Genomic DNA, 23,379 nt, shown 5'->3' with positions numbered 1-23,379 from the left:
TCTGCACTGAAAGTACTTCAGTACCTTTTCATCTGTAATAACTGTTTGTTCTAGGTAATCCCCCGCTTGCCAACCCTTATGGTGATCCTAATTTATCTCAGCCTATAATGGCACTTCAGCAGAACGTAGCAGACATTTTGTTTGTGAGAACTAGTTATGTGAAGAAAATTATTGAAGATTGCAGCAACTCTGAAGAGACCATCAAGTTGCTTCGTTTCTGCTGTTGGGAGAATCCTCAGTTTTCTTCCACTGTCCTCAGTGAACTTCTTTGGCAGGTAAAAATAAAAAGTGAGGAGAAAGATGGGAATATAAATGTAAGATTATATATGTATATATAAGAATGTTGTATTAAATACTGAACAGGTGCCTGATAAACTTTCCTTAAGATGGCATTCTCTGTCAGTATTTATGTTCACAGGTCTATACATCACGTTGAGTACTATGAGAAGTCCTTTTATGAGTTTAGGAAAGCAGTCAACCTTTTATGAGTTAGAAACAGTATGTTAAGGATGGAAAGTAAGACTGAGGTGGTCTTTATGTATTGCAGGAGCATTCCTAAAGCTTTTCTGTCATTATCCATAAAAGAGCTGCTTGTGTCGCATGGAAGGTTAGAATCATTTCCCAGGATCTCCCCTGTATTTCTTTTGAATATGTTCATAAGGTTCTTTTTTACAAGTCTGCAGAACGTACTTGGCTTCAGGCTCAGGAAAGAATCTTTGGGACTGTCTTGTTTTTCCTTTCTAATTTCTGTAAGGTTAGTCTAATTTCTGTAAGGTTTTTCCAGTCCAAATAATTTTTTTTACTTCTGTTATCTCATCTTTATATTCACCCTTTTGGGTATTTTTCCATGTAAACATAACATATTTCTGTGTCCTTTCGTTTGGTGCTTGAAAGAGAATCATAATAAAAATCACTTTAGCCGTGTATTTTACACTTAAGGATAACCTTTGAAAATAAACTTTGAACATATTGCCTAAAAGTAGCAATATCAGTGAAAAATAAAATTTTGTAGTTTTGCTTTTCTAAACACATTTTTTAAGGTAGCTTCTTTAGCATCTCATGCTTATGGCTTCAGATGAGTTGTGTTAGAAAATCATGAGGAAACACTTTGCCCTTTACAAAATCTACTATATTTAAAAATAAAACAAAACCCCAAAAAAACCACACACGCCCCAAAAACCCTGAGACAATCAGCTTGTTTGTTTTAAAGTATGCATTTTATCTTGAAATATCCTAGAAATTACGGTAAACTTCGCTTCAGATGAATTGTGTTCTTGCACTGCACCATCTAATCTGCATGCTTCAAGGAATGCTTTCTTACATTCTCTGCTTTTTTACTTTTTAAGGTTGCTTATTCATACACGTATGAGCTTCGACCTTATTTGGATCTGCTTCTGCAAATCCTGTTAATTGAGGACTCTTGGCAAACTCACAGGTTAGTATTTACCTGTCTTTTTATAATTCAAGATTATTGTGCTTTGTACAGCTTGTTTCTGCAGTGGATCTGTTGCTAATCCTTTCAAGAAGTTTGTTTTAAATATATATTAAATCAAAATACAGAAATAAAGCCCTTCTCCCCCCCCCCCCACTTTTATCTCAATTTTTCTGATAAATTAAAATTTCTTCACCTTGAATTTCCTTTTTATGGAGAAATTTGTTACTTAGTCCTAAACCCCAAAGGTATTTCACATAGAAGAGAATATGCCATTTAGCTAAACTCATTGATATTTGTTGTGAGATGCATTCATTCTTGGAAACATCTCATTCAAGAGGGTCCAGCAATAGTCTGGTCTTACTAAAAAGCATGTCAGTCATAGTGATGCCAAGACATGTTTTTCTCCCAAGTTTACACTTCATGCATACTTCATACATAAATACTCTCTACATCTTCACATTTGAAGATAATTTTAACTTTAATATATTAAACATTAAGTTTCAAACCTAATTTTGGTATGTCTAAAGAATAAGGCTTTTGAAGCAGAGATTCAAAAAATGTAATTATTGCAATTACTGTTTGCAAGAATAGTCAATTTTTCAGAAGTTTGGTATCGAAGTAGTAGTAGATGAGGTAACAGAAAGGTTGTCGGTGTGCTACCTGTCAGTATTTCAAAATCTCACTATTTCATAAGTGAATATAGGTAGTATCAGTTTTACTAAAAAAATTGTGACCGTGTATCATACGCCATTGAAAATACTTTCAGTAAGAGCACAGTTGCCATGTGCAGTAAAGGTATTGGAGTGAACTCGTGTACTTAACCTGTAGAAGTAGACTGCACTCTTAGGATTTTATCAGTTGGCTAGCCTTACTTTAGAAGACGACTCTTAAAAATAGATGGTGGTTTGGCTTAACTGTGCTGCAAAACACGAAGACTGAGTTGGAGGGATTTCTTCATTTTCTTTACAGAAATTACAGCTTAGGTAAGGGACGAGAATACCCTTTATACATAGGCTTTTCGGTTTTGCATATATATGTATATGTAACGCATGTATAATGCAGTTTGTTTGTATTTTCTTCCTGATAAACAAATACTTCCAGAAGATGTCTTTAAGTCCACAGAACACTGGAGGATGGGCATACATTACTAGATGTAAAGTAAAAAGTTTTAGGGTGGAAGCGCAGGTGAGACATAATAGAAGTGGTTGTTTGAGATGGTGCTATGTTGGAAAAAATGGGTGTGAAGGAGGCTGAATGTTGTAGTATGGCTTTCACTGTAACTGGAGACGTACATCACTGCATATTCAAGATTGCAGTCTCAGGAATAGCAGTGTTTGTTGGAGTTGTGTTGGGCTTCAACAGAGGGTTATTAAGTAGCAGCTGTCATCCGCTGATTTCTTGCTGCCAGTTCCGGCAGTAGCTTGAAGTACTGGTCTCTGTCCTGTTCTTGTTTGCTGTGATAAACGTAAGAGGTTTAGTGATCTTTGTTGTCTTATTCAAAAAAACCCACCGAAAAAACCAAACCAAACAAAAAAAGAAAACAAACAACAAATAACGTAACTGTCCGTAGTAAATGATATTATCTTCTAACTCTTAGAAAACAAACACCTGATCTTAGGCAGCGTGCATCCTTCAGTGCTCCTTGTATTCTTGTACTGTGAGATGGCTGCTGCTGTTCTTTGACATCAGACCTGCCCTCAGAAACGTCTCTTGGTTTGACAAGTTCCAATGCCAAGTTTGGGATGATAGTGTACAAGTACTATTAAGTTAAATCAGCTGAAGTAAAAGCTCGTCATCACTTTACAGATGGAGTCTAGGTTGCTGGCGGCCTGGAGTCTATTCACTGACCGTTGCCAGGGCTATGAGGAAAGAGGGCAGCTGCTTTTCGTACAGCGAGTGTAGCTCTTCAAGTGTAGGTTCTGGGCTGCCCTCTGATTTTTTTCAAAGCCAAAAGTATGTCAGTTCTCAATTCTTGCACAGTTTCAGGGTGACAGTTAATTCCTCTACTCCTTGTTCAAGAGCAGAAGGCACAGAAAGTAGGCTTAGTTCCAGGGAGTGCCCACGTCCCTTAGGCCCATGCACAAATACGTACTATTTGTGCCTCTTCAGAGGAACTGCATCTAAAAGACACTGTCTTTGAGAAGCATAACTGTAACGTAAGTAACCCTTCTGCTGAGGATTTAACTGTTATGGTTCTGTAAGGACCTGTTGGGCTAACAGGTCTGTTTTGTAAATGCAGCTGATTTTTAAAAATCAGTATCAAAAATTGACCAGTTGAAGTTGATTTCTGTGATTAGAATAATCATACTTGTATGTTATGTATCTTATTCAGAGTTTAAATATTACCAATGTTTAAATATTTTAATGTTAATATTTAAATACTTACAATATTTAAATATTATGTTATATATGTGATGTGTAAAGTTAGCTTTCTGATTTTAAAAAAACCTCTTTACTAAAACCAGAAGTCAGAATATGAGCTATCCCTTTTATAATTACATTGTAAGTGAAGCCCTAATTCAAATACTAAAACTTGTAACACATTGTTTTGGGTTGTGTGTTTTTTGGGGTTTGTTTGTTTGTTTGTTTTTTAGGATTCACAATGCACTTAAGGGAATCCCGGATGACAGGGATGGACTTTTTGACACCATTCAGCGCTCTAAGAATCATTATCAGAAGAGAGCTTACCAGTGTATAAAGTGCATGGTAGCTCTCTTCAGCAACTGTCCTGTAGCCTACCAGATCCTTCAGGTGATAATGTTCATTCTGTTTCTTGCTGCTTTTTTACCCAGTTCTGTGTTGAAAAAACAAAACAAAACCACAACACAAAAAAACCAAAAGACACAAAAAAACCCACAACACAAAAGACCCCACACCTTTATTCAGTTTTCATCACCTAGATGAAATTACAGCTTCCACATACAACTCATTTGAACCTTCCTTTATCAGAAGGTCGGTGTATGGGACTGAGAGAGCAATTTGGTTAAACTTGCACTCATGATTCTGTGATACAGCTGCAAATCCACAGACTTAATTTCAAATCTGAAGTTTCATTTCTGCAAAAAAGGATATTTCGTAGAGTCTTTTAAGCATCAGCATGTGTTATTGTCTGTTCACTGATAGCTGATGCATAGGAAGGGAAAAGTATTTCTATTTTGAAGAATAAAGAAAATAATTTTGAATTGTTAATTTTCCATCTGCAGAGCAACGGAGATTTGAAAAGAAAATGGACCTGGGCAGTAGAATGGCTTGGAGACGAGCTTGAGCGTAGACCATACACTGGCAATCCCCAATACACCTATAATAATTGGTCTCCACCAATACAAAGCAATGAAACATCAAATGGCTACTTCCTAGAGAGATCACACAGTGCTAGAATGACTCTTGCAAAAGCTTGTGAACTCTGCCCAGAGGAGGTACAGTATTAATACGTATGGTAAAAAAAATGGAGTAAAGTGCTTCTGTAATTAACCTTAGCAATAGTCTCTGGTCATTATAGAGGTAACACATTTTGTAAGTATTTTATAAATACAGATTTCTGTTTTTGTTGGCTTCAGTTACATACTCCTGTGCATTTTTCCACTTTATTACTGTTCCTGTAGACATCTCTCACTGAAAGAATTAGCAATATGGAATTGAAACTGACCATTTAAAGTAGATTATGAATGGGTCTGCTTTTCCAGTAATACATTGATAGTGGGAATTTTTATGTAGTACAGTACAAGCTGTGGGTGACATGATGGGGTGGGATTTTTCTCCAAGCATGTCTGAAACAATCACTTGCATGTGGGATTGGTTCTAGATAGAATCATCATAATATTTTTTACCTAAGTAAATTAAATGTTTTTTCAAACTTCAGGAACCAGATGATCCTGATGCCCCAGATGAGCACGAGTCTTCTCCACCTGAAGATGCTCCACTATATCCCCATTCGCCTGGTTCCCAGTACCAACAGGTAAAAGCTTAGAGATGAACCGTTTATTCAGGTTAGCTTTTGGGCTTTTTAGCATTTATGGTAACTTAAATTATAGGCATTTAGCCAGAAGCATGTTACTATCAAATATCATACTTGAAGGAATAAGGGTAAACCTGTATTTTGCCAGGAACAGTTTCACCATCCGTTTCAGGTGAGAATTTTAATGTTTCCAGATCAGGAATTAATCATCCACAGAAAGAGTAGGGGACAGATGTCATCAGTCTAGTGCATACTGAATTTGATTCTGTCATATTTGTTGACAATGATAATATTTTTTGGATTTCTAGTTTTTAAATACAAAACCAAGCCTCGAGGCCTGGATTTTAGTCTGAGTAACTGGAAGGTTTTCAGAAAAATGCAGATGGCTTTGTTACACCTGTTTTGTGCTATGAACACTTATCTTTAAAGCTGAAGTATATATAAAATCTAAATCTGTTTTTATGTTATGTGGCCGCTTTGTAAATATTTTTCAGTGGAAAAGCCAGATCTGAAAGAAATCATAACCAGTTTTTTTATTGAATTGAGTAAATTAGTAGATCCCCCACTTAGTTGCCATTTTTTGTTCCAATTAATTTTATATATTCCAAATCGGCTAATTTAATTTCCTTTCCTGCCCAAACCCATTTTCCCCTCCATTTTGCTTTCCTTACTTGACGTTCTCAGCAGAGCAGTTGGTAAGTCATGCAGATTTTCCCACTCCTTTCTGAGCTCCTGAGTTCAGACACATACTGTAACCTCACAGTTATCCGTGTGATGTGTTCACTTTCTTGCAAGAGATGGCATTTCTCACTAACACACACAATCGTCGTATTCCTAGTTTCTCCACAGTTGGTTAAGCTCTGCAAAACTACAGCTAAATGAGATGTTTTCATTTGCCAGGTGACTTTTTAAATAGGGGCAGAGCACCTGCAGAAAACTACTGGTCTAGATTTCATTCAGTTCTGTAATATTAAAGTTTTCTCTCTTAAAAATTGAAGTATGCTTCGTTAATACAGGTATGCTTTTTACATCATCTTGGGGAAAAAAAATTCACACTAGTTGAATCTTGACAGTAACGTGCACAGTTTAATGTCCGCAGCACATAGGCAGCCTCTTTTGTCTCCTTTTTTTCTTTCTTGCTGCTTTTGCTTTGCATGTAACTGTTTTTCTAAAGCTGAGATTACTATTTCGTCTAATCCTTTTATCCTTACAACTTGAAAGTTTATTTACCTTCTGTTTAAATGAAAAAGGTAAGTGCAAGATTTGATTCGGAGGAATGAAGAAACTGTGATGTGTGTTCATATGGATGTTACTACACGAGAGGTTCACTGTGCTTGAGGATGCTTTTTTCGATAGTCTGAATGTAAAGGAGGGGGAAAACAAGTCAGGAAACAGCCCCCAGGTTTAACGTCCCTGTAAAATGTTTATGCTTTATTACAGAATAACCACGTGCATGGACAGCCATATACAGGCCCAGCAGCACATCATATGAACAACCCTCAGCGAACTGGCCAACGAGCACAAGAAAATTATGAAGGCAGTGAAGAAGTTTCCCCGCCTCAGACAAAAGATTAGTGAAATGCACATAATCAATTAACTTGCTCCATCAAGACTGTGCACCCAGGCCTTACAGTCCAACCTTTCTCTGTGTCTGGCTAATATTTAAAACTAGAAAAACTATTCCTAATCAACATGGAGTGGAGAGTCTATTCACTGTCTTATCTGCAGAAAATTGCTGTCAATATATAACCCGCCTGCAGTGGAAAGTGTATAGTGTTTTGTAATAAATGGCCTGATGCTAATGTGTAAATGGCAAAGGTGTATATAGTATATTAATGTTTGACTGTTAATTCTTGAGCAAGAAACATTTTTTTTGTCTTGATGAGACTCACAGATCTACAAAAACAAAAAAATAATTTCTTGATATATCTGCTGCGCTCTGCAACCAGTGTTGCCTGCCTCATGGCAGTCGGATCAACTCCTTTATGAAAAAGCCTGTCCATGTCAACCACAAAAATAGTTTCATGTTAATTCTTTGCCACTGGAGTCGATTTTACTATGAGCAACGTAATGGCTGGTAACCTTTTAATTATTTGGTTGATGTGGAAAATTGGTGATGTAACATTTTTTCTAGATCTTTTTTCATTGCCTTTTTCATTCTGGTATTAGGTTAATCACTTTGAAGCTATAGTTATGCTGTAACATTTAGCATGGCTTCACACCAGGTTAGTGTAGCCAATGAGGGGAAAAAAAACCCACCAACAACCAAGGTAACAGCAGTTGTCCCAATGTGACAACTGTCTTGCTCAGAACTTTTTCTTCTTACACCTAGACTATAAAATGGGGAGGGAAAATGTGACAAACAAGTGGGTTTCAGTTTCACATATGTTCCTCACTTCTGATGTTTGACAGTTCTGTCTCTGGGTGGGGTAAAGAACACTTAGTTTTCAGTAATAGGAATTAAAAAGATTTAAAACAAATATGCAAAAATTTGCTATGCCAGGATGCCTGGAGCATAATAGACTGTATTTGGTGTGCTTGTTTTGTTTCTTTGGTAGAGCTTATTAGATAAACTTCTAACACTTTCCTTCTACTGCATCCCAGTGAAGTGGAAGTCAACAAAATCACAGAGTACTTGTGAGTGCCACTGCACCAAGTTAACTTGCTGGTTTTCTGCTCGTTCACAGTTCTACTTGAAAGCGAGAATTGTCTTAGCTCTTTATCCATTATACAGGAAATCTTAACATTAGAAGCAGGGTTTAATTATAAAAGAAACTACTGGTTAGTCAAATACAATTCTGAGGTATCTCTATTCCAGAATAAACATTTGTTTAAAGACTTAAAGAAACGCATCAGTAAATACTGTATTTAAATGAAAATTGGTAACTTGAATGTGTGTAATTTTTTTGGAACCTGTTTAAAAACCAAATACCCCTGCAAAACAGATACAGCCCACCCTATACTATTTAAATATTTTGCTGTTTTATTTTATAGAAATTATTTTGCTGAATTCACAAATAGAATTTGATTTAAGAAGAATGTTTTGTCCTGTGGTGTGTGTTGTTTTTTGTTTTGGTTTTTTTTTTTTTTGTTTTGTTTTTTTGGTGGTTTTTTTTTTAACGGACTGCACAGAAAGGTGAATTCTGTGCAGTGGCACTATGCTGAATTCTGGAACAACAGTCACATTGAGATTCTGTGCACAAAAAAATTTGGCCCTTAAGAATAAAATAATCAGGACAATTACACTGTAAAAGTTTCTTAATGTGATTTATCTTGTACTTTTTGTATGTTTTTATATATATATATTTAATGAGCACAAGCTTGATGGTGTTTTTTACAAATGAGTTGATAGAAACAAAGCTGCTTATCAAAGGTCTGTAATTTTGAAATTAACAAAGGAAAATTTGGTCATAAATGCATTCTTACTCATTTCATGTATTAAGGAAGGGACGCAGAAGATTTTTGAATATGCTGTGTAGTAGTGATCAACTTCTATGCTTCCACATTTTCCCTAGTGCTCAAGTTCAATTCAGACTTTTTCGTATTTTTTTAGTAATACCATTTTACCTGGACTTAGTAATTTTGGATAAAGTGTTCCCATTTACGTTTGGGAATGCCTGCTGGAGGTTTTAACTCAAAAGGTCTATCCTGAGTAGTGAAGTTGAAATACTTCTTATTTGGACCAGTAATTGATAAACAAGCTATCTCAGAGGCGATTATTACATATTTTTTACTCTATAGGTAAAATATATGATGTGCTAATTCAGCCTTGCCAAATGTGTTTGCTTTTCATTGTGCAATGATTGTAGAGACATGTCAAACCTGTGACACTTAGGGCTGTGACCCTTCAGTCATGCACACCCATATCCCTGAACTGAGAATGGCTGCAGTGGCGGTTGTTTTTCAGGTGGCAGGTTGAGAATATTGTGCATCTTTGTGACTTTGGAGAAGGGCAGCCTCTATTGTGTGTTGCAGCTGCTGCTTTTAAACAAATAGCTACCGTAAAAGGTGCAATGCTTTCTTCACTCTGGGCAAAACATTTTTGAATTGTACTTAAATATGGTACAAGCAAGAAGTTTAATACGCATGTTGCAGTCACAGCATTTTGGCAGTGGTCGTTTTCAGGCGATACACAGTACCTCATTGTTGATGGCACACTTTAAAATAGTAGTTCTCAAAGTGCCTAAAGATTTATTTCCCCCATCACTAATTTCAGTCCTGTTTTCTGTTCAGAAGTTACTAGGGAATCTCTGGTCTTCCGTAAAATGAGCCAATAAATAGTAAAGCAATTACTCGTGTTCCTGAGAACATCAGGATCTAATGTCAAATAGAAACTGGAAATTCACAGGTGATGTTACAGGGTGGTTAATGTGTAGTTTGACCCTAGGGGGAGATCCATAACCTTGCTACACAATTTTCCCCATTGTACATTTGGATTGTGGTTGTTTAGTGACTAAAATAAGTTTTTTAACACTTGCTACTGTTAGTGTTAAAAAAATCAGTACAGCCATATATAAAAGGAATTCAGTTACTACTTGTACCGGTAAATGTACTAAGTTTCAGTCACAGAGTTGTCAGAGCTGGTCGCCATTGACAACAATGGGATTGCACAGGGTTCAGTCCGAGCTTGCTTGCCATGCAGCACCTGATTTTGTGGGGATGCACAAGCAGAAAAATACTCTGCTTGATTGGAATTTTTAACATTATTTTTCTGCTGCTAACTACCAGATGTAAAAATTGAAGTTTCCTATTTTCAAAGCTAGTCTATCTTGCTGAAATTGAGCCAGAAAGAAATGAAATTCCACAATTACATTTCACTTTTTTTTTTCTTTGAGAGTGAAACTTTATTTTAGACATCATGAGAAAATTGTGTTATGGTAATTGCTATTATGCCTTCTCAGCCACTTTGTTGTGCCTAGCTTGTGTGTTGTAGCGTACGTATAATGAAGAACTTACATATAGGAAGTTTTGGAACTGTTTCCCAAGTTCCAGAAGAGAATGAGATTAGCCATTCTGCCAAAGCTAAAATGGGCAAAAGATGGCTGCAGTAGCAATTTACTTCATTTTTGGTTTCACTGCATTTTGTCTACCTCTGAGTCTTCTGCCAGAAATGAATAGGCTGATAAACTATGTCAAGGAAAAGTGGCTCAGTGTTTTTGTTGGCCCGTGTTCCAGTTATTAGGCATTGCGGTGAGGCTTTCAGTGCAATTAATTGAGCTTCAAATGAAAGTTAAAGACTTAACTATATAAATTCGAGGAAGAAGTGGCATGTTAGGAAATCTGTGGAGTAACCAATTAAATGCTTAAATATCTTGGTTAAACCTTGTTAATCCACACTTGCAAATTCAGACTGAAAGCAAATTCACCCCTGTGATGGAAGACACGCATCTTAATTTTTGGGAGGGTTCGATGCTGATGCTGACCTCACATTTCTTAAGACAGGTATGGGAGTTCCCCCGTTTGTGGCCCTGCTCCAGCACAGTGTAATCAAGACAACAGTAATTTTGGCTCCCTGTTGTCACGTCCCGTATCGTGTTCATGACACCACTTTCCTCACAGCCCATGAGGTCGTGGGAGTAAAGTCTAAACCTGCCTTCTCTCTAGAGCAAGACAGAAGAGGCTTTCTGGGGGAGAAGTAGGAACAGTCTGGTAAATCATGCTGCACAGTGGTACTAAATATAAAGCAAGGGGAAAGAAACCCAGCTACATCCTTCTGCATGATTTCTCTTACTCTTGCAAGTGGCCTCATGAGCAAGACGACAGCAAACAGCTCTGTAAAGCTCAGGACGTTTTCTTCTTCGGCGTTGAAGTTGGTGATGTGTTGCAGGGATGAAACCCAATGAGTCAGTGAGTGGCACAAAAGGCAGCAATCATACTTGCTTCATTTACACTTATTTGCTGACAATGAAATCAAAACAAGCACAGGGGAAATGGTTTCTGAAGGAGAAAAACACTCTCCTAAGTAAGGGCTATTTTTAATCAGATTTTAAATACCCAACTCTGGTTTTTAGCTTTAGAATTCCTTAAAGCCACTTTTTGATGATAAAACTGACCTACAAGCTCTTTCCTTGGAAGTATCTAATTTAGCCTTAATTACATCAGCACAATTCTGAAATGACATCATTCTGCAATGGTCAAAATAATGTGCAAATGTCTTACAGGTTTTTAATGATGAGATAACCTTGAATAATGAAAATAGGAGAAAAAAGGAAAACGGGTTCTATGAATTCATTCAAAATATAACCACAGAAAAGCTTCCAGTGCAGAAAAATAAGATCATTCCCTTCTCTTCTGCCTCTATGCTATTTAAAATGTCTGATAAGATTAATTTTTAATTTACGACTGCTATTCTGGTAACTTGGTTTATATTGCCCTAAGCTGTGTCAGCTGCATAGTTTGCAGCTTCCTGATGCATTTGCAGTTATGTCCCCTTTAGTCCTTACCAGAGCAAAACCTTTAAATGTTTGTTTTCCTGTATGAGCCAGTTCCCTAATCCACATTTCCACTTTCACCGTTGTGGTGTGCTGTTCCTGTTTTCATACAATGACCAGGACTGGACGAGTGCTTTTCAAGTGTGGTTTCACCTGAGCCATTAAGTGAGCAGTTACATTCCTTTTCTGTAATGATACTTCTGGGCATGCATCTTTTAAAGGTATTGGCCGATTTTGTAGCTTTATTTATGGAAATGCTGCTCAGTTCCTGCCCATCATTCCTGAATTTCCATCTATCATTTCCTAGGATTTCTTTCTTGCCAAGTTTCTCACTCTAGATTGCCAGTATCATTTTCTATTTAATATTTTTGTGGTTTCTGCACTTGCCATGATGTTTTTTACCTCCTTGTCTGCCTACACCTGCTCTTTTGCTGTTAGCTGCTACACATAGTAGCAGCAACCACAGCCTTGACCAGGTGGGCTTTGTCATCTCCAAAATCTTGTCAGAATTTATGTGGGATATGAAAGCTTCATACTACTGATGGTAGTCTTTAATTCAGATGGCTTATTGGGTGGTGTTTGGTTTTGGGGGGGGTTGTTCTTTCGGTTCGTATTTTTTTCTTTGTTTCCTATCTCAAACAGTTAGTTTACAGATGAATAAAAATGGTAGGTTCACTGGAATCTACTTTGGAAGAGAACGCTGATGGAAAACTTGGACACTCTTTAATATTCTTAATAGTATTTAAGTATCGGGCAGGTGCTTCAGAGTCCTTAGTCTTCTGGAAGCAAATTCAAAAGCTTAGAACCATGAAGACTAGGTCATCAAGATCTAATGATGCTCACAGATCCTACCTGCCTGTCCTGCTGCATGATTGAGGACAGGTGAATTAGTAGAAATGGAAATCCTTCGCTGAAGGGAGAGAGGTCACGCCATGTGAAATCCCTCGGGAACTGGAATCGCTGAGCACGCTTTGCCTGGGCTCACGCACTCTGCTGGTACCAGCGGGTGTGAACTCCCTTAAACCACAAGCTTCCCCGAGCACTGAAGAATTGCTTTCTAGCAGAAAGTTAAGTAGCACACAAAGCATTTTCTATTACTCTTCTTAGCTCTAAGATCTGTACAGGGTTGAAACCTCTGAGCAAATAATGAAGGGAGCGAGCTGAGCGAGAGGCTTTGCAAGGTGGTTCTGTTAATACTTTCTACCTCTTGACACGCATGGCCGAGCCGCTGCGGGCTGCTGTGTGGGTAAGTGGCTTGAGCAGCACGAGTTCCCTCTGGGTCTGGCCAGCGTGGGCGCAGAGATGCCCGGGCAGGGGCAGGCAGAGGGCAGCCCCTGTCCCTTGGGGGTGTACAAAATCATTCACAATGTGACTCCCACATCGTAGGTATGTTTGCATCAAAATGAAGGAACGGGCATTTTTCAAGTGGCACCACTTGGACTCACAAACACTTCTACTCAGTCTCTCATGCTGCCTCTACCCATGTGAAGTAGCATAAAACCCTTTTGCAACTAACACTGTTCAAATAACGCAGTCGCGGGGAGGTGTGTGGGTTGCCAGCTATGTCAACGCGGTGGGGGTTTAGAAAGGGAGAGATGCCGGAATGTGAAAAGCCAGAATTCTGTAGATCAACCCAGGTGTTCATCTAGAAAGAAATGTTTCCGATTGCTACCGTGGTTGTGTGTGAGACCGAAATGCTGAAAGAGAACTGTGCAGCCCTCCCACCGCGAGCCTGAGAGAGACCTGGCGCTGGCTTTCTGAACGCTTCTGCAAACCGAACCAAAAACCTGCTGTGGGAATGTAGACTTACCATGTAGCTGTGGAAGAAATCTTCAATCGTGTCACTTCTCTCTGTCTTCAGAGCAGTCAACGTGATTTTGATGTAGGTTTTAGATCATGTATATATAAGTCTGATTGAAGTACCAACAGCAAACCGTAAATAAAATGTGGACTTAACTGAAGAATGGGCTAGTGGAGGACTTTTGTGTTGGATTTATTAAAATGCCGTATAATGAAGCTGTTGATGGAAGAGACTTGCTGTGATGAAGACAGGGCAATAAAGCTGGGGTTTCCTCAACTCGGGGGATGTAGCCAGGTTCGCTGTTGCCTTTGAATCTATCATAGCACGTAAGGACTGACTCGATTGCGCTGTAGTCACTGGAGAAGAACTGGCTGCATAGGAACGTTCCTGGGGGCCACTCCAAAGGCTTCTGTGAACTGCGCTTGCCTCTCCTTGGTGCCGAGTGGCTATTCCAGGGACAGGTGTCCTTTCACACCCCAGGCTGTCAAAAGCCAGCGCAGGCTGCTGGATAGCTGCCCTCACCCGTGTTTCCCTGATGTGCCAATTACCCAGCTGCTTTGCTCGACCAGAGCGAGGGCCGTCATGTAAAAGGAATTTGGAGTGGGTGTAACAGAGAGCTAATGGAAACCACTGGTTTACTGTGTTTGCTCTTGGCACTGGCTTTAAAGACATGTAAATGACAATACGAAACAATGCCAAATTACTGGAAATTTGTAGTACTAACATTAAATAAATAAAAAAAAATTAAACAAGACATCTGTGAAAAGCAGGTAACACCTGACCGAGTTTATCATGGATCTGTTCACTTGATGCAACCTATCTAAGTGGTTGTGCATGTGAGTTCTCTGGACGTTGATGTGTTAGCAAAAAAAAGAATTCTTAAGATAGATTTTGGATGTGTCCCAGTAGATCATTACCAGTTTGGGGGGTGTGTGTGTGTGTGTGTGTGTGTGTGTGTGCACGTGCATGCACTGTAAACTGGGGGAAGAAAGCTTTTGATGAAAACAGCAAAAATGTGAAGTGACTCCCACGAATGTGTTCTGTTCTCACGTTTCTCTGAGAATTTGTTATGCCACAGGACAAAAAAAGTCAATTTTTAATTTAACTTACAGAGACTGTGAAATACACAACAATTTATCAATCGCCTGATTCCACCTGACTCCATGAAACCTTTTAGAGTTTGGGCTCCTGGGGGCTTTTACATTAGCTGAAAATGTGGCCCAGTCTGTCTCTTGGTTTTGATATGCATTTACCCAGTAACTTCAACATAACAGTCAGCATTATAATTGTGCTGCTGAAACTTGTTTCCCACTCTTCTTTTTGCAAAAATTCTCTGGGTGGATCTGCTCTGACCTTTTTCTACCTTACATGGGTTACTTGCATCTCCCTTTGCATTTCCTCCCTCCCTGCACTGGTGTGTAGCAGGCTCTGGATCCTCCAGGAATGCCACCTCTCTTCTGACTTAGCGATGGCAGGCTGGTGGTTTGTGGGCTTCCCGGCAGGACGGGGAGGTGGTGCTGTGGAAAGCCCTGGAGAGGTGAGCCTTGCCCATCTCTAGGTGAAGTCTTGCTTTTGCTATGCTTCAGCACAAATCCTGTGCAACAGCCATCAGGCTGCTGAGATACTGGTGGGACAGTAGATTGGAAGGGGATAATAATGTTGATGAGGGTGTCCTATTAAGATGAAAGAATTTGTGATGCATGTCAGTGCTTAGGTAGGACTTGGTGTTTCTCAATACACCCTCAAGAAAGTATAAAGCAAGTGCTGTTCGGTCTTTCGTTGGGTGGAAATTTGAAGCCCATCTAAAGGAAGACTTCCATGTTTCACTGGTATGGTCTTGGGTTTTGTTTTCTTTTAGCAAACAAAACCTTATACTGGAAAAGTAACCACTGAAATTCCTGCATGAACACTTAACATCTTTCTTTAAAAGAACGTTGGCTTCATTTCAAGATTTCTGGTGTCCTTGTAACAATGCAAATCTTTACAGGAGGTGATTTATTATTATTTTAATAATAAATATGGTTGTTGTTTCTGAAGTTTGACTATATAATAGCTCGTGTCCTCTGTGCAGTATTAGGGCTGGGAACTGAGACTCTCACCTATTTTGCTAACTTGCATTCAAAGTGGTTTTGTATTAAAGCTTCTTGGGGTAAATCTAGGAGCTCAGAAGTCCGTCCACTTCACCATCACCAGGTTGGTAGTTCTCTTTCCTGCTGTCTGTGGTCAGCAACTTCTCAACAGAAAGGAGGGTTTCAAACCGAGGGACCACCCTGCTGGCTGCTGGGGAGGTGGGGTGGCAGTGCTCTCTCTTGCAGAGGCAGAAGGGCGACACTTGAGCATTTAATTCCTTCTGTTGGCATTTATGATTTTAGCAGTACCCGAGCTGTAACACCAAGGTGCAGCAGACATCCGTGTACGGCGCGATGGAGGTGATACCAAATGAGGTGGGTAATAAGGGGGGCTATTTCCAATCAGTTGACTTCCCTGTGTGGCAAATATCTCACCCATGAATGCCAGGACCAGCTATAGATCATGGTTAAGTGCACCAGATCCTGGTGACAAAATGCTCTTGATTGCCTGAATACTGTCCCACACGATACTGCCGTGTTTGCATCGCGTTGTTCAAAAGTAGTAAGCCTACACCGAGGATCTTGCCAGCCAAGGTGGTAAAGGAAGGTGCCTTGCTTCTTTGCAGTGTCCCCATCTCGTTTAATTTTGGATTTCTACAGCATAAACTCAGGAGCCACTACCCTGTTGCTGAACCTCCTGCCTGCCACCGCTGGCTGACGCTCCATTCAGCCCACGCAGAGGCCGGTGGCTGATGTTAACATCAGTCACTTTTTCATTTGCAATTCAGTGCTTTCACAGATCCTCCCAAGCAAGTAAGCTTGTTAGTAACTCAATGGTATATTTTTATAGGTTTTTTTTTATTCTTTCCTTGTCACATTGCTCCTAATATCCTGTTGTGTAATCTCCTGGAATTCACCCTGCATTCTATAGCTTAATTTAGTCCTTCAGTTTGGAAAACGTATTTTCAGTTTTTTGCAATTTTTCATTTTAGGTTGGATTCTTTAGAGCCTCTGACATTTTAGTCTTGACTTTATTTCCCTCTTCCCTCCCATTTCTTTTCACAAAGTTTTTGTACCCACGGTGCTAGGGCAGAGGGGAGCATTTTGCCCCTGGAGAGCGTTTGGTGCAGTGGTCGCTTGCTAACATCACTGTGGCTTTTTTGTTACGTTACTGGACTTAAGCCTCTTGAGTAATTTCCCCTCTGGGAGAATTAAGGTCTGATACTGCTCTCCCTTATTTTGTCCTGTCAAATCGTTGGGCAGCCTGGCTGTACGTACCCACCGCTTCACTAAGCAGCTGCTCCTTTCACACCTCCTCGCTGTGCACCACGGGGCCTGGCTCACTGCGTGTACTTGTGGTGTGGTGGTTCCACCAGCGCCGGAGGTTCCTGCAGCCTGATGGTCACCATCATGAATTCAGTTCTGCACCTACATGCACACATGGGCTCCCAACAATTTTATTCAAGCACCAACTTCCATAAAATTTCATCTCTGGCTTCACCTCCTCCTCTAGTTCAGTTTGTCCAAGTCATCCTGTCCTACTGCTGTGAAATGTGCACGGCCCCAGGGACTGCTCCGTTACCTACTCACGCACTTAAAGCTTTCCTGTGTGGCCAGATGGACATCCTTTGCTGCCACCAACTCCCAGTTTAGCACGGTTGCAGGGCAATGTTTGGAACATACTCTAGCATTTTTCACAACCCTGGCTTTCTTTTCCAGGTAGATCCTTCTGAAAGGGCAGTTAGAACGTGTGTGTGCATTCAGGCCTACAGGATGTAAACAATGATAAGCCTCCCATTCACAGCCAAGTCTGTAAAAGGAGACTGTACTTTAATTAACAGTTACTTTTTGCAACACAAGCAATTGTTGTCTGGTGAATGGACTCAAATCTTCAAAAGCCACATACTACCGTTTGTTTTTACAGATTTTTTTTACAGATACTTTTAGCATTGCATCCTGTACATTTGCATTAAATGTATTGTAGCTGCCTTCAGCCCTGTATGATATTTATTTCTGCAATTATTCTGTACCTCTAGATCTCTCACCGTAACTCCACCTGATAGTCTGCAGGCTACTGTCAAAGCCTGGGACCAGCAATGGAGGTGGCAAGTGTCCGTTAAGAATCTCCTTCCCTAGAAAATATATGGAGTCAACAATTCCAAGTGTAATTGGAAACCCCTGGTTCCTGCGAGTCCTTCACGCACATTTAATGCAACTTGTTCTGGAAGTTCTTTGTACCAACAGCCTGAGACTACAGCTCTCACACGAAGAAACTTCTACTGTATTTGACATATTGGACAACTTTCTTTATCTGGGCTCTTGTCAAGGTAGTAACTTGAACATTAAATACTTCAGCTGTTCTTCTGATACTGCTTGGGGGGAGTGTTAAATTTAGATCCAAGTCAGAATATGGGCACATAAGCAAGAGCTTCTGATCTCATAGCAAAAACATGAGAACATGAACAGTACTGGGGGTATATAAACAGAAACAAAACTTGCCCTTGCTTTTTTAGATTTTTCCCAAATGAGATCTAGTGCCTTTCTTCAAGGTGTGTGGCTGGTTGGGTTTTTTAAATGACCTTTTCCTCTCTATCCATGCGTGGCCAGCTATGGTGTTATTTTTGAGGGTGGATACAGAAAATAAGATTTTCTTCCTGCTCAGCATTCCACTGGAATCCCATCAGTGTAAGGTCATGTGCATTCGTGGTGGTCTGGTACAGGCATTTCAGGATCACTGGCATTATTTTAACTGCTCTATGTGAACCACCCCTGCACCTTAAGGGAAAGAAACTTTTCCTCTCAAGAGCAAGGGGGCAGGAAAACACCTCATCTCCACTCACAGCTTCCTCTGTTGAGTATCATCCCTACCTTAGCCACGCTTCAGCAACAGATAACTTGAACTTCACACAAGCTCCGTTTTAAAAATTTATTCTGTAAACTCCATACTGGGTCTTTAGTTCTCCTTTTCCTGCACAGTCTTTGTGCCCCGCAGTCTACCTGTACGACGGGCAGCAATGAGACCGACTTTGCGCCCAGCAGGCGCATCTCTCCTGATGGTTGAAGGCTTGCCAATGTGCTGATGGTTACCACCTCCAAAGGGATGTTCTACAGGCTGCGGAAAAAGAAAGCAAGTCCTCAATATAATTAACAACAGAGATGAGTAATAACATTTAACAACAACAAACAGATTTAAGGGAACAAGAAAATTTAACTGCTTCATTTTTCATACAGTGCAGTAATTAAAGTACTGCTACCTACACTAATTAAATATGCAACAACAGGGTAATCTGTGAAGCTTTCTTTCCAGATACATGCCAGACTCCTCCCCATATCAAACAAAACCTTTCTAAACCATAAAAAAAAAAAGTGAAAACTCTAATTGAAAATAAACTCACATTCATGGCCACACCACGGACACGTGGCCAGCAGTTTCTCTTTGCCTTGTATTTGTGATAGGCACGGCCAGCCTTCAGGATGGGCTTGTCAATACGACCTCCACCAGCAACAATTCCTGAAACAATTGCAGGAATGGTTAACCACAAATACAACAAACAAGAGTGCAAAAGGTGTTCAAGAACAAGGCTAATTTTCATTAATATTCAGGTTCTAAGAATAAGCTTCAGACCCATCTCAATCAATCCCAGCTGTGTATTCAACTAGTATTTTCCAGCCAACCCCAACAGTGACATTCGACTCAAGCTACTAGCCACACGTAAGTGGTCTGCAAGGGGACCCATACTTTCATTAGTTTCTCCATCATAAATACATACAGGATTGAGCTTAACACTTTCTAAAGCATTACCAGTTTTATCGCTAAAATTTCTAGGGTAACATTAACAATAGTTTTTCAGCTAAAGAAAGTATGAATTGAAAGAGCTCAGGGATTTTCGACAACTTTAACACCTAGTTATTTCGTTATTTGTTTAGTCAATCTTACTAGAGTGACAGACCAGACATTACTCCCTCTGGTGTCTTTCTTTTCAGAGGTAGGCAAGTGTCACTGGCTGACCGAGTACAACACCCTTCTCAGCTGCCAGTCAAGTGTACAACAAACCTGGTAAACCCTCTGCTTTTTGACAATGCTATTTCCATTCTGTGTCAGATCTTCTGGAATACTTCACCCAGCTGACACCACCTCCAGCACCACCGCTTCAGACTCAAATGTATCAGAAGCAGGAAACCATCAATGCGTTTTCTGCCTAAGTTCTTCCCCAAGGACTGCAGATTTTATAGGCCGAGCAATTCCATTACAGCTTGAGGACAAAGAGCAACTACTTTTCTGTCCTCTCACTAGGTCAAACCACCTCCAAATTTAAGTTACCGTTAACAGAAAGTAATACAGGCATAACATGTATGTATGTACTGAAAAAACTGTAAAGTGTCTTGTACCTGTGCATAATCCTTGGTCCAGTCTGTAAATGGTGCTATTTTCAAGACAGCATTAGAAACTAGGGCCTTGTTAGAAAGCTTGCTTTAGCAGCATGTAAACTCACTGACAAGGTCATGGTTGTCACTCCTTACCAACAACAGCTCTGTTTGCAGAAGAAATCACTTTCTTGGAGCCAGAAGGCAGCTTCACTCTGGTTTTCTTTGTTTCAGGGTTATGAGAGATAACAGTGGCGTAGTTTCCAGAAGCACGGGCCAGCTTTCCACGGTCACCAGGTTTCTCCTCAAGGCAACAGACAATGGTGCCTTCCGGCATGGTGCCAACAGGCAGAACATTGCCGATGTTCAGCTGAGCTGCAAAGAACAATCAGAGCATCAGCAGCCTCATTCCAGCTCTTGCAGTACAACTCTATCTAACATGGGCCTCTGTGCACGGAAGGGCACTGCATAAGGGCCTCAGCAGCAACGTGCACAGGCACTTTTTATTGTTTGACTTGAAACTTGAGTTTCACATTCATTGTAACAGAAAGGTGGGCAAAACAAGGCTCTGAGATAGAACAATCCAAACACTTGACAAAAATCCCAGTTAGGCTTGTTAATCAAAACAGGCTGCATAAGGAGACTGCAGTCTCCGAGAAGGAAATCCAGGTTTGCTTAAAGCTAGTGGAAGCTGCTGCTTTGTGATGGCTCACAACTGTACTTAAGCATCCCCAACTTCAGGTATTACATCTGCTTTAGCATTCTGAAACTGCTCAGGCAACGCACTTTGTCTTGACTCACCTTTCTTGCCACAGTAAACAAACTGACCAGTATGAATACCCTCAGCAGCAATGAACAGCTCAGTTCTTTTCTTAAACCTGTATGGGTCACGGAAGGCAATCTTGGCAAGGGGAGCACCTCGGCCAGGATCATGGATGATATCCTGTTGGGACACAGATGTGCTTTAGAGCAGGATACGGCACTTTTCATGGGCTCTGCAGAAATCAAAGAACTAGAAAAATTATTACTACTACATAATCCTCAGGAGGATACTCCCTTCTGAGAGGGATTTTGATTTCTCCTACATGAATGAGTTGAAGATTTACATTTCTACGAATACAACCTCAAGTATCTGTATCAGAAAACAGTAACTACTCCAGTTAAGTGTGCTGCTTAACACTACCCATGTCTGAACTGTTTTATTCCCGACACTGTGTGGATGTCAGATGTCTCCATGCTAAGAAATTCACTTTCACTAGCTGTCCAATCACCCTGGGGCAGAGACAAAGTTGGACATAAGCAATGATTTCTCTACATGTTTTTTTAGAATGGAAGATTTCTAATCTTTTGGTATTTACTACATTTAAGTTATATAAGCCCCTAAATGAGGAAGCACAGATTTTTCCTCTTGGAAAAATGTGTCAACTCTGCCTGAGATTCCAATACAAAACCATATACTCAGACTACAGCCAAGTAATTATAGCACTTTAGGATGTGTCCATTTTCCAGGAAAGCTCAGATGTTGTTGGTGTCCAGTATTGATGGTTTTTCTGCTGTTTCCAACCCTGTCAGGCAAATCCCCCATGTGTAAATTTAAGTCAAAATTACCTACCTAGGTTTTATAATCAATTATGCCAAGTGTGAAGGAAGTTCCCTCTATGGCCTGAAAATGAGCTTGCTCTAAAAAACTGAAGAGACAGCTAAGACGTGCAGAATATCCAGCCAGGTAGCCAGTGGCACTGTTTGCAGTCAGTCTAAGTCACCGACACCCAAAAACTACCTACAGGACGCCTGAAACACCGTATCATCCCCCAAACACAAGTACCGCCTTACCCCCTGCCCCCACCACTCAAGGCTGAGATGACAAGATACTACTTAACTGTTTAGAAAGATCGATTTTTATTTTTAAAGATGCAATCAATTATGCGGACAATTCCCCCCAGCCCCGTTTCATGAGGTACAGGGCATCCTTAGGCAATATCAAAGCACGCCGATATTCCTACATTCGTAAAGCTCTGACAGAAAATCGCACGTGCTGCCAGCTTCTTTATCTGAGCGCAGTCACAAACCCACCGCCGTCTGGCTTTCCAGGGAACACGGCTGGCTCAGCAGGGCATGAGAAGCCTGAACGAGGCACAGCCCGAACGCCTTTCGGCGCAGCTGCCGGAACTGCAGATCCCGGACACCCGCGGGATGCAGGGGGCCAGGTACAGCAGGGCCCAGGCGCTCGATGCCGAGGCCGCCGACGGCCCCTCCAGCCGCCCCCCGCCCCCCCCCGGGCAGGCCCCGGCAGCCCCTACCTTGACGATGCCCTTGATGTACCCGTGCCGCTCGGCGAAGTCGACGGCGCGGAGCTTGGCCGGGCCCTTCCTGTGCTTCACGTGGGCGCGGAACACGGACCCCGCGCCCTTCCTCTGGCCCCGGATCACGCGGCCCATGGCGCCCTGCGGGGGGAGGGCAGCGCGCGACGCCCGCCGTTAGCGGCGGCGCGAGCCAGCGCTACACCCCCCCTTCCCCCACCCCGCCACCGTTAACGCCCGGCCCGGCCGCAGCAGGCCGTGGCCCGCGCACCCCCAAGCCGCGCGCTGGCCCGCCCGGGGGCCCACGGGGCAGCGCCGGGGCGAGCGCCAGCGCGGCCACGCCGCGACCGAGGGGCGGATGGCGGCGGATGGGGGACGCGGCAGCCGCACTCCTACCTCTGCTCCGGCCGGGCTGGGAAAGAAGGAAGCGGCGACGTCACCGCGGCGACAAGGCCCTTCCGGCGCGGGGAAGGCGGGCGCCAGTCGCGCTGCCGTGACGTCACGCCGCGCCGCTGCCAGGCAACAGAGCTCTCGCGGGCCCTGCGGGGGGGCGGGGCAGAGCGTGGGCCCCGCCCCGCCCGTGACGTCGCGCCGCTGACCGCGGCGGGGGCGTTCCCGCGGGCTGCCCCTCCCCCCCGCCGCCCCCGGGCAGGTCCCCTAGTCCGGGCTGCTGCGCCGGGCCGGCGCCGGGCCGTGCTCGGTTCCCCCCCAGGGCCAGCCCGGGTTGACTGGGCGGCGCCGGGCGTGAGGCGCCTCAGCCCAGGGCGGCCGCGGTGACGGGGCGCCGGGCGGGTGTGCCAGAGCCGGCCCGTCCGGGGAGCCCTGCCCGGGCACTGCCGCGCCGGAGTGGCCCCGGGGGGACGGGACTTGCGCCTCCCGTCCCCGCCCGCCCTGCAGGCCGCGGTGCAGGCGGGAGCAGCTGCCGGGCGCGGGGCTGGCCGGCCGGCCGGGGAGGCGCCGCCGCCGCGGCCCGGTCACGCGGTGCGGCTCCGGCCTTCGGGGTTTGCCTGGGGCGGTGACAGT

General features: G+C 42.2%; 2 protein-coding genes across 3 annotated transcripts in view; one reads left to right on the top strand and one right to left on the bottom strand.

Moving 5' to 3' along the window:
* The window catches only part of USP9X (ubiquitin specific peptidase 9 X-linked), a 106,282-nt gene extending 97,853 nt beyond the window's left edge, over positions 1-8,429 (top strand). For both annotated transcript variants that reach the window (XM_080374284.1, XM_080374283.1), the window contains exons 40-45: positions 55-275; positions 1,347-1,435; positions 4,030-4,186; positions 4,639-4,851; positions 5,295-5,390; positions 6,831-8,429. In XM_080374284.1, coding sequence (XP_080230410.1) covers positions 55-275; positions 1,347-1,435; positions 4,030-4,186; positions 4,639-4,851; positions 5,295-5,390; positions 6,831-6,965 — 911 coding nt within the window. In that variant the 3' untranslated portion in view covers positions 6,966-8,429. The remainder of the gene's footprint in view (positions 1-54; positions 276-1,346; positions 1,436-4,029; positions 4,187-4,638; positions 4,852-5,294; positions 5,391-6,830) is intronic.
* Positions 8,430-18,603: 10,174 nt separating this feature from the next.
* RPL8 (ribosomal protein L8) lies at positions 18,604-22,872 on the bottom strand. The gene is made up of 6 exons (XM_080374318.1): positions 22,753-22,872; positions 22,357-22,500; positions 20,858-20,999; positions 20,213-20,431; positions 19,087-19,202; positions 18,604-18,803 (listed from the first exon to the last, which is right to left on the bottom strand). Exons 2-6 carry the CDS (start codon positions 22,492-22,494, stop codon positions 18,645-18,647), a joined length of 774 nt encoding a protein of 257 aa, XP_080230444.1. The 5' UTR covers positions 22,495-22,500; positions 22,753-22,872; the 3' UTR covers positions 18,604-18,644.
* Between the last annotated feature and the right edge of the window lie 507 nt (positions 22,873-23,379).

The sequence above is a fragment of the Falco punctatus genome (assembly GCF_963210335.1).
Source record: "Falco punctatus genome assembly, chromosome: 2".
In the NCBI taxonomy this organism is placed as follows: domain Eukaryota; kingdom Metazoa; phylum Chordata; class Aves; order Falconiformes; family Falconidae; genus Falco; species Falco punctatus.
This window is presented reverse-complemented; position numbering and strand designations above follow the sequence as displayed.

What these genes read in the sequence shown, in the direction of transcription:
- RPL8 (XM_080374318.1), bottom strand. Translation starts at nt 22,494, where the DNA reads ATGGGCCGCGTGATCCGGGGCCAGAGGAAGGGCGCGGGGTCCGTGTTC. An exon ending in TGCAAACAGAGCTGTTGTTG is followed by an intron (nt 19,203 to 20,212) that starts GTAAGGAGTGAC and finishes CAATTGTTTCAG; the next exon opens with GAATTGTTGCTGGTGGAGGT. An exon ending in TCCGTGGTGTGGCCATGAAT is followed by an intron (nt 18,804 to 19,086) that starts GTGAGTTTATTT and finishes CTTTTTCCGCAG; the next exon opens with CCTGTAGAACATCCCTTTGG.